General features: G+C 41.0%; 2 protein-coding genes across 2 annotated transcripts in view; one reads left to right on the top strand and one right to left on the bottom strand.

The window, feature by feature from the left end:
* Positions 1-1,262, top strand: part of LOC145444855 (14-3-3-like protein) — a 40,274-nt gene extending 39,012 nt beyond the window's left edge. The window contains exon 8 of the mRNA XM_080322897.1: positions 705-1,262. Within this exon, the coding sequence (XP_080179023.1) occupies positions 705-755 (51 nt within the window). The 3' untranslated portion in view covers positions 756-1,262. The remainder of the gene's footprint in view (positions 1-704) is intronic.
* A 7,581-nt stretch (positions 1,263-8,843) lies between these two features.
* On the bottom strand, positions 8,844-12,013 carry LOC145445381 (L-proline trans-4-hydroxylase-like). Its single transcript, XM_080323572.1, has 6 exons — positions 11,878-12,013; positions 10,765-10,890; positions 10,497-10,679; positions 10,291-10,442; positions 10,063-10,192; positions 8,844-9,046 (listed from the first exon to the last, which is right to left on the bottom strand). The coding sequence occupies exons 1-6, from the start codon at positions 11,881-11,883 to the stop codon at positions 8,918-8,920; spliced, it is 726 nt and encodes a 241-aa protein (XP_080179698.1). The 5' UTR covers positions 11,884-12,013; the 3' UTR covers positions 8,844-8,917.
* Between the last annotated feature and the right edge of the window lie 1,523 nt (positions 12,014-13,536).

Below are 13,536 nucleotides of genomic sequence, written 5' to 3'. Positions count from 1 at the left end.
CCGAGCGCGATATTTGATAAAACGTATACCAATCGAAAGCTACCGCGGTGCTGATCGCGAAAAAATAAATTTTATTCTGCTCTTGGTCCTGAAACCCCCCAAATCAGCCTCGAATCTTGCATTGTAACGGAGTTTGGTATTGTGACGCAACCATGCCGTCTGGGAGGAGGTTAGGAGCAACGCAAACCGCAAGCGTATTGGCCATTGTTGCGCAACCGATTTGAGCATTCACACTCTCACTGTAGTGCGCACTTGCTCCTCACCTGCTCCAAGACGGTATGGTTGCGTCACAATACCAAACTCCGTAACGATGCAACATTCGAGGCTGATTTGGGGGGTTTCAGGACCACGAGCAGAATAAAATCTATATTTTCACAATCAGTACCGCGGTAGCTTTCCATTGATACCCGTTTTGTCAAATTTGATGCTCGGCAAGCCGGTAAAAAAATTACCGACAAATTGCCTTTAGCCAAATTGAATGTGTTACGTAGAACAATTTCACTGAGCCGTGAGATTTGCTTGTCCACACCGTAGAGTACACTATGGTGCCACGTAATGAGACAATCATTACCGTTCTACAGGAGCTTTTTCGCCGAGCCATTCTGAAAATTTCACTCGTGAACGTTATGAAAACATTCCCAAAACACTTTCTATAATAAGGTGGAGGTATATCGTTATTAACCGCCTATGTATTTATTTAACAGCTGTGGACCGCATCGGAAGACGAAGACGAAGGCGAACAAATGCAAGCCTAGTGTTCTCGCGGCCCGCGGACTTCCATACCTTTTTATTAAAGTCTAGAAATTTTTCGTAACACAAAGGCAACCGACGCCCGCGAAACTCTGCTATCGCGAGCGTTCCCGTTACAAATTTGTTACTCGCCGAGGCGGACTGGACCAAACCCCGTGTCTGTCGTGGTGTTATTATTATTATTATTATTCGCTCGCTTCCCCGTGTCACTTCCAAGCACGCCGATATTGCCCACCTTGCAATAAGATTTCTCTCGCCTTACACAGTCCGGTATGATCGCGCTTTGATATTGCCGCGTTTCTGGCTGGATTTTTGTTTCGTTGTCCTCGTGGTTGAAAGGGGTCTGCCTTGTGCGGGATGTGCTCGTGGTACGTGTCGTCTGTACGCGTCTTTTGTGTACTGAGACCCCGCCCTGTTCGAAGTCGGACTGTCGAATCGCGGTTTTTTGATGGCGGTGTTTTCGAGTATGGAGCAGTATATCGTTAATAAATGAAATAGACGGATTATTCAAAGTGCGTGTTGAAATGCGAGGTGGTGCTCAACTGCTCATTTGTGAGTCTGGAGGATGACGTTGCGTATCTCGGATACGCTGGAAGCCTCGATTGGTGATGCGTCCGGTTTCTTGGTCGGTAGGCCGTGGGATCAATCACCGGCAGGGTCAGACCAAAGACTCGACTGGTATATGTGGCCGTCTCGCTCGGCATCCACGGATAATAGCATGGAGGAAAAATGGTGGTGCAGACTAGGCAGTGGTACTCAACCTTTTTGACATCGCGGACCAGGTACTCCAATCTGCACAGCCCTGTCGCGAATAGATTGCAGTGATAAGGCTTACATGTATGAGGTGGTGCCATCGCCAACATGCGTATTTGCGTAAGCTAGAGATGAACTGATTGTATTTTCCTACTCGGTGAAATCCAACCCAGATCCTATTTCATGACACTTAGTGTTAAAATCCTGGTCAAAAAATCCTACACAACGCTGAGCAGTGAGCATATATGACAATAGCCCTCCATATTATCTGATACCTCGACAATGCATTTGGATTGCGTTTTAAGGATTCTACGTACAGAACCCAGACCATATACTATACAAAGCATCCAAGAAGGTCTACACATCCAGAAATTCACTGTAGGGTTTTTAAGGTGTCTTTTCGGCGGTTTCCCAAAATTTGGACTTGCAACTACAGTAGAAAAGTAATGGTTGTCTCTCGCTATGTCTTTTCGATAATATGAATCGGGGCCTACGATACTTAGTATCGTTGGCCTCGTATGAATATATCCTACGATCAATAGCTCGCGTCCAGATTCGATTCCCCATTCCCTCTGGACTCTTCTTTGACTGAATATTATAAAAGTTATGATGTCATAAACGTAGTTTTTGGTATTTAAATGAAGCACTTGCGGTCACTCAAGCCAAACCTTCAAACAAAAATGGTCACAGTGTCATTCACTAGAAAATTCGAATCCTCTCCAGATCCGGCAATCATGCAAAAATTTGATTCCCGATCCATTCCTGTCCCCGAAAAACTTGCCTGATTCCTCTCCGGCTAGCACCCCGGTCCTGCAGATCTCCACATTGACTGCTGTAATTCTCCGACGTTGCTGTTGCGATGTTAGCAGGCTAGACTATCGGTATAATTGACACACGCAGGGCAGCTAGAATGTGATCTTTATTTTATGGCACGTTTGCAGCCGTAGCATTTTTATCCGAAGACGAATTCATTCGCCTGCGGTACCCGCCGTGCCTAAATCTCGCTGTTGCCGAACCGTCCTGAAATTACCTGACTGATTATCGCCAGTCGGTGTCACCGGTGGCAAGGTGTTGCTTGGATACCAATGTTCTGAAGCCTCGCATTGGGGGTACTCCTCCCCCAACAAAAAATACTCAAGATTTATAGAAATGGGCATATCGGCGTTGGCCATTACCGCGCCACGGTGCACCAAGACATATCAAGTTTTAGACCATGTAACATTAGACCCCAAGAAGTGTGCCAGAACGATCGGCAGCGATAAAACCTTGGCCGAAAAGGACCTCCCTTATGCTGACCGAAAACTTCGTTACATATACAAAATACATATAGGTTTATTGTCCATAGGTGCCTACATGACTGGTGCCGAGAATGCTCTTGTCTTGGCAATCTGAACTTCACAAGACAAATACCATCCCGCAGGGAAAATTATATGCCAGTGAAGAAATACCAATTTGCAATCGTGTGCGTCTTTTAGTTTAGAAGCCTGCGTTTGGGCGATTCTATATTTTTTGATATAGCAGAAAGGAGTTGACAAAATAACATCATGTTACGGAGTCATACCAAGACCAACGGGCCCTACAGTTTCCAAGACACCTTACTCAGCACTACCGGTGGATCTGATTACGTGAGCAGAGAGAACAAGAAATTGATAGCAATATATATGCAATTCCCGATCTTATTGACTGATTTTGTCATGAATTATCGAAAATTTTCGCGCGTCGCGCTGGCTCACTAGACAGGACGACTAATTTCGTGGTGAAAGCGAACAACGTGATTGGTGGTAGGTTTATCACGCTATGGACGCCCAAGACCCAAGTTCATTTTTTTTGGGGGGGGGCTGACGAAGTGCTGCTTCATTCCTGCCAACGGATATACGCCCGAAGATGTTTAATTATTATTGAGGGGTCCTACCTTTTCAAACACACCTCACTCAGCTCTACCAGTAAATCTGATTACGTGAGCAGAGAGAGGATAACAATTGATAGCAACATATATGCAATTTGCGACCATATTGACCGATTCAATCATGAATAATGCACATTTTTCGTGCTTCGCGCGTTTAGGCGAGAGAAGCTGACTCAGTAAACGGCCTCCAACGTAGTTTATCAGTAGGCTAGTGGGAAAAGAGTGCAGCCTGAGTGGGGTCTGGGGGGCCAAGCCCCCCCAGACGTTAAGTTTCTCATCATATGGGGGCCCAAGACCAATGTTTTGGGGGGTTGACGAAGTGCTGTTACGGCCCTGTCCTTACGCTACTATTTCCCTAAAAAATACATTTTGCATGATCGTAACCCTGCGGGATCCAAATCTTCACTATTTTCAAACCACGAACGAAGTCGGGGGTGTGGAAGACGGAGCAGTTCAAAAATATGCCGGATGTCATACGACCACAAAAAGTCTTGCTATATTCATAATTTCTAAAGAATAGCGAATATTTGGCAACCGGGGATTATAAGGGATATAGCGTGTTTCTCAAACTTTTTATCATCACGTACCACTAATTTGTTTTTACCACACGACGTACCGCTAACTTGTTTTTCACGACATGGCGTACCGTACTTGAATGTACCGGAGTTTATTGGTTATTTCTGTTAGTACTATACCGCAAAACCATTGGATAGAACGAAAGCAAGCATCATTTTATGAGATAATTGCAACTGTTTCTTATGCAGAAACTCGCCAATCTGAGGTATGATGACATTACTCACAGCAGTCTTCACGTTCACGTATAACCTAAAAAGCTCTCGCGTACCACGTACAGTCTGAGAACCACTGGCCCAGTCGAAATGACACGATTAGCCTACTCAAAAATGTAATTTCCAATCAGATATGTCGAATTTCTTTGGCGCGCATCGGACCAGCGGTTGCCAACCTTTTTTTAGTCGTACACCCTTTTAGGAATATTTAATATTTCACCTATATAACAAAGAACTTTGAAAAATCGACTCTTACATTCATGTACAATAGCAGAGTTTGAGAGCAATCGTGTATATTCACATTTAAAATTCAAAAATGTTAAATTAAAGAATCAACAGAAAATTAGCGCCAAAGGAACACAGGAAAATTTCATAAAAACAACATGACAGAAGTGTGAACAAATTCTAATAAGCATGTTACATGTTGTTGTCTTGTTGCATCGAAACGCAGAACTGGTGTCGGGTTTGTTGTACGTCATGTCGTAGATCCAGGGAAATTATTACTTTGGTCTTTGGTGTTAATGTTATTTAATTCAAGCGCGGTCACATACCCCAGTAACCTTATCACGAACACTCCATATGGTGAGCCCCAGGCAGGGAACCAATACTATTATAGATGCTATGTGCACTGTGTGCAACTGTGCATGCAGTACGAATCGATGCCTGGCCCTATGCCAATCTATCTATCTGCTTAGGGAAGTGATTCAATTTTCGAATTATAGAGCCCAGGATGGCATCCATATTCGTAAGGCTGATACATTAGCTATTTGATTACGTTTCATCGGTTCCATCATAAGGTTCGTCATGGCAGTTACCGTTGACATGCATTATGGGTACATGGGCAGATATAACACGTGGTCGATGCGGGTTTTTGGAAAACCTGGATCTCGTTGAGTACAAAAAGCCAAATATTACACTGGATAGATTAAGTGATATATGCATTATAAATATTGATCCATACAAGCAGTATGGCACTTCGTGTTGCGAAAAATATGAAGCTATCGCTAATAGTATAACATTTTCCGCGGCGTAGAACAACGAGAACTTTGAGGTTGACCATCTTTTGGTCTCATCAACAAACCAAACTAACTGGAACCAGAACAATAATGATATCAACCCAACAGGATATAACGATAAGCTACCAGGCACTGGTAATATCATCTCGCTACCATACATCTGATATGACCCGTACAAGATCAAAATTATGGTATGAATCGCTAAGAATAGAGACGACCGTGATCCCAAGTAAAATGAGAAATATACGAGTATAAGAATTCGAGATATTGCAGCAAAAGCCTTCGTTAGATAAATCAACACGTCACCAATCCAATCCATATCTCCCGCAGAGTCACCATTTCGAGTCTTATATGAGGCAAACGTTAAGCCCAATAAAATGCCAATTCCGGAAATCCCTGCCGAAACGTATTGAACCAGATATTTCTCCGAATCACATGATGACAAAGCAAAGAGGTTGATCATAAGCTGCGGCACCGATTGGAAAGTTGCTCCAGCGCTTATCAATACAGTCATAGTCCCTTTCGGAAAAGCCTCTCTTTTGATAATCTTTGGTACGGCCCATATAAGCACACCTGCCGCTGATAGTCCTGAGAAGCCGGATATAATTGTTGATGGTAGCGATATCGCGATAGGAAAACTTTCCCAGTATCGGACAACCGTGAAGCCATCGGTGCAAATATCGCACAGCCATACGATGAGAGCCGATGTCGATAATAGCACGGCCATCTACAAGCAATTCTGTCTAAATAGAATAAATAAATCATACTACGAATTCGCACTTCAAGAATACTGATCACAATAATTAAGTGTAAGCGTTGATTAGACCTACGGTCGTGAGCGAGTCCTAAAAGTCGCTCATGATATTTATATCTGGATCTTGGGTTCTATGATGTTATCTACTTCGTGTCATCGGAGCAAAAACAGCATCGTTCTCTTCTGTCAGTCCACCCTCATGCAATATGCATTTTATATTATATCTAAAACTATTCGGGAGCACCAGACCGAAATGCTTTAATATGATGATGATTATACTGAGCTGTCGCTTTAATGAACAGATTGCCCACTGTAGAGACGTTTTGCTGGACTTGTCCTGTGTGAGGTAACATACCTATTCGGGAAATCATTTTCTCAATTATAAAATGACTGGAAAGCGATCGCTTCCATGGCGAGAAATGGAAGAAAACGACACACAAAACCTTTAAATTAAATCAGACATTGTCACACTAATGACAAGAACCAATGCATTCTTGTACCGCAAATTTTATTTTTCGTAGGGTCCTACATTGCTTTTTTTACATCGTCACACTTAGAGTCTAAAAGTAGCAGACACCTCGATAAAATACATATAGGATGTAGATTGTAGAAAATGGGGCAGCGACTCAATTGATTTCCGGGCCGCAAGGTCATCAATCATTTTACTTCGTCGCGGCAGCCAACCAGACTCAGTTAAATCTGGCATCACTAAAGTGAACAACTGCTATCCTGCACACACAAACATGAAGAGGGAAAGAGAGAGGGCTTCTTTATTTTTTATCCAACCGAAATACGTGACAAACAGACAGTATAAATTTATGATACCGAAGAAAAACGCATACGCAGTAGGGATGGTGCGAATTTCCGAATTTTAGAGGTTCACGTTCACAAACGAACCTTGGTAGGTTCTGCACTGTGAACCTTTTTCCCATATTACAACTTTCTCATCGTTTTAACATCTTTGGTTGACATTCATTGCATTTCAACTGCGGGCCACTCTATTAATGGCGCTGACAGCATACAAAAATCAAGACTAACGAACATGCACCTTGACAATCTCAAAAATTTTACTTGCTTTGTTACAAAAGTTTGCTCGAAATATCCAGCTTTCCGTTTGTGAATATTGAGTGACTCGTATCTCTGCTGTGAGCTTGACCCGCAATCACACAACATCACGAGCGAAGTACACTACATGTAGTGAGTAGTCAGCGAATGATGCTTATTCAGCCAATCAATGAGATTGATATTGTTGTCTGATGTAAAAAATCTATCAGGCGTACGGGGTCAATCTTGAATTCATATGTTTACTGTATCATAAAAACCCAATCCGTGTTGGTGTTGGCTACTGCTGTATAACTTGTTAATGGGGTAATATCGGTATCAAGTATAGAAACCCGTTTTACACTCTGCTCGGTATCAACGTAGCAATACGCAGACGCCGAATACACTGTCCGGTCTGGTCTAGACCGTTAAGGCGTTAGCTTATATGACCTACCCTTGCAAGTCCTCGTCGAAATTGTTGGCAAAGCGACGGAATATATTGATTTTATAGGATTATTATATTATTTGATTGCCTCAGTTGATACATTCAGCAACGTTTAAAACGTCAATATTACTTCTGCAATGTGGAATTATGTGGCCCGAGTCGTCGCTAGGTATCGTATACATTAATATAGGCTATCAATTCACTGAAATATTAGGTTTGAATTAGCAATATGACGTCACGGGACGTCATGAGGTTCGCGTTCGCGTTCACACAGAACCTTTCAAAAAGGTTCGCGTACACGCGAACCTAAACCTTTCAGAGGTTCCCACCATCCCTAATACGCAGTATTCGGTATCGGATAGAAGTGATCGATACGACCTTGCAGGTCAAATATATAGTCTGATCACGCTCGCATCTATCAAAGCACACTGTCATTATCTAATTAACTGCAACTAAAATTTAAATGTGGATTTCTAAAGTATATATATTACTAGCTGTTCTGCTCAGGAAACTTATTCTACCTGAAGAGTCCGTACAGTGAACAGGTGGCGATGAGGTTATTACTAAATTGACGCTTTTGTAACCTTAATGACCTTAATCACTCACAATAACGATATTACAAAGGCCTGAATTGTAAAGAATGTGATCGAATAGAGAATCAATGATACGGGAGTAACAATGCCACTGCAGGCAGAGACTTCGGAGAGCTCCAATACGTCTCGATAAAGCCACGTTACGTTGTTTCATATGTTGTTCACTGGGTATCGGGTTAAGATATTTGGGTCTGGTCTCTATATCATATGGTTGCGTTCACTGTTCAGCGATTTTTGTTGCGGTCGCTTTTGTCTGCGTTACTGGTCTATGTTAAACAAATCGATTTGGTCTCAATAAAGATGCCATATCTAGGACCGCGAAGTCCAATTACAATAATAACTAGGCACAGCCTGCATATATCTGCATGATTTTTGTCTTGACTATTTCAATGTGGTTGGGAAACCGCGTATGGCTACTCATTCATTCATTCGCACAATGTGCTTTGTGTCTAATATTTAGGGAATTAAATTCTCTATCTCTTTTTGAGATGTCAGGTGACTGATTCGATCAGAGTCGAGCATTTGAGTGCCATGAATTACGACGTCATACAGTGTAAGGCCGAATTCCATAGTTCAAATACGTACCTTTCATACGATATCACAGAAAATAATGCCGAATTAATATGATGTTTTTGTGTTTCCAATTTGCTTATTAGTGACCTTGGATAACTGCTTACGTTGTCTAATTTGTATTGTAGTGTAACCGCCATTTGTAATTGTTATCTCATTATGGCGTCCTTTCATACAGTGCATGCGCTTGCGCATTGGGCATTTTCATTGACGTAAGACCAACAGACGACAAGCACCAAAATTTTTGTTGAATAAACCCTCAACTAATTATAGAACAGCATCCAATATTGGTGGTCTTTGTTCACTTCTTCATTTGTTCTGTAAATCCTGGATCCAGTGCGTCCATACTGATATTTTTATCAAGCGAAAAGAATTCCTTGCCTGTCATGGAGGCGCCTGGCTTGCAGTTCATAATCGCAGAATTTGGCACCTGTGAACGTAAAGTTTGGAAACATCCATTTTTAGATGTCCGTTCTGCGAGCGCCTTCGATGTGAAACGTAACGCGTTGACGTTAGAAAGTAACTGTAAAGACCGCTTCGTTCAGTTACAAGTAGGGAAATCTTTTACCTTAAAACGGAAGATTTTGACGTGAAAACCCTAATTTTGACAAAATTATGCCCTCATGTATGTAAATTAGGAGTTTTCGTACATACTGTTAGAATTGTACTACTTTTCTTTATTTCTGATTGGAACTGTCTGTCCATACCAAGTAGTTTGGCCTGAAAAAACTTTTTGACATAAAAACTGACACATTCTTACACGAAAAAACTTAATCTTAACGAAATCTCGACCCATGAAGAATTCCTGTATTCATCACGCATTATGGTAGTAATAGTTGAAATTTGTTGTCGTACGACGAAAGACACTTTCCTACATTCTCGGGTAGAAAGTCTCTGTCCTTACTAAGTAACTTGCCAAGAATCGGGAAAGAACGTTCAACAGCAGCAGTTGTTTGGTGGAAACACTGAAGTTGTGCGTATACACTGCAGGTGACACACCGTGTTGCTTCATTCTGACAATATTGTCTACATCGCAATTTTTCATCATGAGCTAGCGCTTGTTGATATAAGAACCGACGCTCATTAGTCATTGCCCACGACTGCGGTACGTTGAGCAGCATAACACCAAGTCAACCTATTTGTTTCATTTGACCGTTTATGATTCACAATGATCAGACAATGGGACGTCTACAACGGTAGGCCTATAAAGTAAGCTACAAGGTTTCAAATGTCAAATAACAAGTTCACAGACAGTGCAGACAACTACAAGACAAACGAGATGCAGGTAGCAAAAACTTTTTGACTGGGTAGAGAATTTTGAAAATTTTTTGACCTAACGCTTCAACTTGGACAAATTTTTGACTTTCTTTGCAATGTAAAAATCGTCCTACTTATAAGGTAATGCAAAAGCTTATATACACTGGAAATGATCGCTGTTTTGTTTACCTTGCCCAGCGGTGAGTACTGAGAATGATGATGCTTTTTGTAAGGATTGTTGTCGGCTCTGTTGTACGCGATTAAAAACGCCCATCTGCGGTCATCGCTGTTATTTTGTTCGCTAGTGTGAAGCAGGTTGCTGAGAGAAGAGGTGTATTTGTCATTAGGTTTTGCTACCTTTTAGCCAAAACTAGATATTTGCATTCTTGTTCCATGTAAAATATCACTCTCGCTAACCAGTGGAAAAATAGCGCATCTCCTGGTTTCATCTCCATTTCATTCAGCTCATGTCTCTTCAAGATTTCATCCAATCGTTCACCGTGCACGCCCGCTTGGTCGCCTATTCTTGTATGGTCTAGTCTTCCCATTTTTTGAGATTTCGCCAGCACCTAAATAAAACTACAGATGTCAGAGGCCTTCTTTAAAACTCAAGTCATCCTCACCTTTAAGCAACCATTGCCCGTATGTGCCTTATCAATCGCGATAAATACAGTGCCCATAGTGGGGTGTAGGCAACCGTTGCTGTACCAGTATCCATAGTCTTGATGCCAGACATGCATGCCTCCAGTATGTGCGTCCTTCATTACAATCTTCGAGTGATAATGATAGACTTCGCCGCCTAATAGCTGTAGAATGATCAATCACCAACTGCTTGCTTTTCATCATATGAAAAATGTATCTAGATAAATTTATAAATCTGAGTTCCCATACTTGCTCCATGGTTCCTGCAACTTTTTCAGATCTTGATATAGCTCCAGTTACATCCTGTCCTGGGTCATTCCAGAAAACAACACGAGCTTTACGACCTTTACCGTCATCTCTGCCATATGCGTGTTGCTATGCAAATATATGAGTACGATAAATACATGTTATATACATCGGGGGAGATTCTGATTTACTGCATGGTTTTTATAATTTCCTTCCCGATATTGGAATGAAACACCAGGTCTATCTAATTTCAAATTTTGTGATCTCTTCTCGTATTCAACTATTTTCATTGTTATTTTCTCGTTTCACATAAAATATGCCCCAAAACAAGCGACCCCCAAAACAATCAGGCGACCCATGCGTTGGGAACCACTGCTCTACTGTAATTCGTATATTCGACTTGCACATGCTTTCAAGTTTGACGCTTTACCACTTGCTCATTCAGCGTTTTCCATTGTCCGCATGTCCATCTTTTTGCGAAGCATCAAAAAAATACATATACCAAATTTGATATAGAATCTGATGAAATTGGGCTTGAAATCACCCCGTGGTTCTGGTCTAGAACGAAGATCTGTCTTATGTCGCAGATTCAACATCATTTCTGTGCTATTTGATTAATGACATCAAAGCATAGGCGTAGCCAGAATATATATATTTTGGTTTCACAGTAACATAACGCCACGAATATTAGGCTAAGGTTTTAGCCTGGTGTATTGGAAACGTATCCATCCATTCGGAATTTTATGGCACCTTGCCACTTCACCGTGGCTAATAGATAGGTCAACCCAAATAGATAGGTCAACCCAAATATATGTTGCACGGTGCGATAAAGAATGTATGTAATTACAATACGATGATTTTACGGTACGACTCAAATTTCGTGGTACGAATAACGATAAATTTTATTGTGCAGAGTGCAGTGCCATATCTTACCAATTCTCTGACTTCAAACACATGTTTTATACGATCATCTGGTCAGGGTAATAGATCCAGTCACTTACAGGCCTACGGCAAGGAATGTATTCATCTACCTCTCAAACTGACGTTTACGCCGACATCCATTTTACCGCATGCAATACACATAAATATATATGTATCCAGACGACATTAGCTTACCTTCATACCATCATTTTTTTTCTACCGTGGTCTTTAGGAGTTCGACTTCTTGAGCGTTTAATAGCGACGGAATTAAAACAAAACCGTTCTCGTTAAATTTATCTCGTACGCATTTCGTTATTTTAGGGCTTCCATCCTTATCGGTTTCCCATCTGCAGCCTGGAATTTTGACGCAATGCATTATCCTACATTGTTATATTTAAAGGCCTCTACAGCGTTATAAACGATATGAATATAGCCATTAGGCAATGCCGACTCGATTCGAGGTTACTTCAAAATAAGTTCACCCACTTGAATCCATAGTCGAGAGTACCTTGAATTCGTTGCCTACCGTATTATTATTACAATTAACTCTCTGGCACCTTACGGTACGATAATAAGCTTCAGTGAAAATTAAGAGAAGGGGCAGGCGACGGGAACTAACAGCTTGTCAAATATTTACCCAAAACGGCTCATGTCAGTGAACTCATTTTTCCGAATTTCATTAAACAAGTGGTTAAAGCGGTAATATTGCAATTAGGAATTCAGATTATTTTTTAAAATAATATAGCCGTGGTTCTCAACCTTTACTAAGCCGCTGAACACTCACGCTTATCAAAAATTATTCGCGGAACCGCAAATAATCGCTGAGTCATAAATAACAAAAATCTACTACAATACGCATCTCACTACACATCTGTTACAATACTACGTATTGCTGCTGGTGAGCAAAATGAAATGTGCAACAACAGAATGGTAAACTAAGAAAGGCATAAAAATGTGATTTCCACGTGAAACGAAAACATTGTAATATTGTAATAAACAATTATAACACTGGTCAGCACAATGAAAAACAAATTTTTGGCAGCGCATCTAGGATTCGTCTCTGGGGTTTTCAAGGCCGCTGATTACGAATATCTCATTAGTTTTGCCAGATTGAATCTACATACCACTAAAAAGATCAAATTACGGTATTAACCACATAAATATTTCATCTGATAGAAAGTAAATCGTAGATTTTTTACTTTTAAACTTTGACTATACAGAGCCCGCATGTCGCTCTCAGTTATTCCATCACTATATTAACATGACCTGATGCGAGATCTTTGTTTGTGAAAAAAGCAGTATATGTGAAGCCTAACAAATTATACTTTCGCACATCAGAAATATATTTTCGCCTGTACCAAATGGTCATTCTACCAAGATGAAAGAGGAGAAAAAGCTATCAAATATATCCTTGTAAAGCTAAACTACAATATTCATAAGAGTCTCATCGATTTGGACTAGTGAATGGAAAATTTTCTGCTGAGCCAACAAAATTGGTATACCTAGTATTCCTATCAAACGAGAAGCTTAAAGTCGGTATCTTTGATGGACCTCAGATTCGAATACGGATGTAGGATTCCAATTTCATATTAAGAAAGGAGCACACCGAATAGAATTCATTCTAGGATGTAGTAAATAAAACTTTTTGGAAGATCACAAAGCACCCAACTACAAACACTTGGTCTGAAAATTGGTGCGTCCATATGGAAAATTTGGAGCAAACATGAGCAATAACTTCCATTCCTGTTCAGTTATATTCATATATTTCCTTATCATAATGATGATTAATGTGGAGAACAAGGGAAAGGTTCCACCAAGACATCAAAACAGCAAAAGAATGATACCAGGGGGGTA

Source organism: Botryllus schlosseri, chromosome 8 (assembly GCF_051294905.1).
Source record: "Botryllus schlosseri isolate E-star chromosome 8, Bs_hap1, whole genome shotgun sequence".
In the NCBI taxonomy this organism is placed as follows: domain Eukaryota; kingdom Metazoa; phylum Chordata; class Ascidiacea; order Stolidobranchia; family Styelidae; genus Botryllus; species Botryllus schlosseri.
The sequence above is the reverse complement of the archived record's forward strand: the minus strand, read 5'-3'. Positions and strand labels throughout refer to the sequence as shown.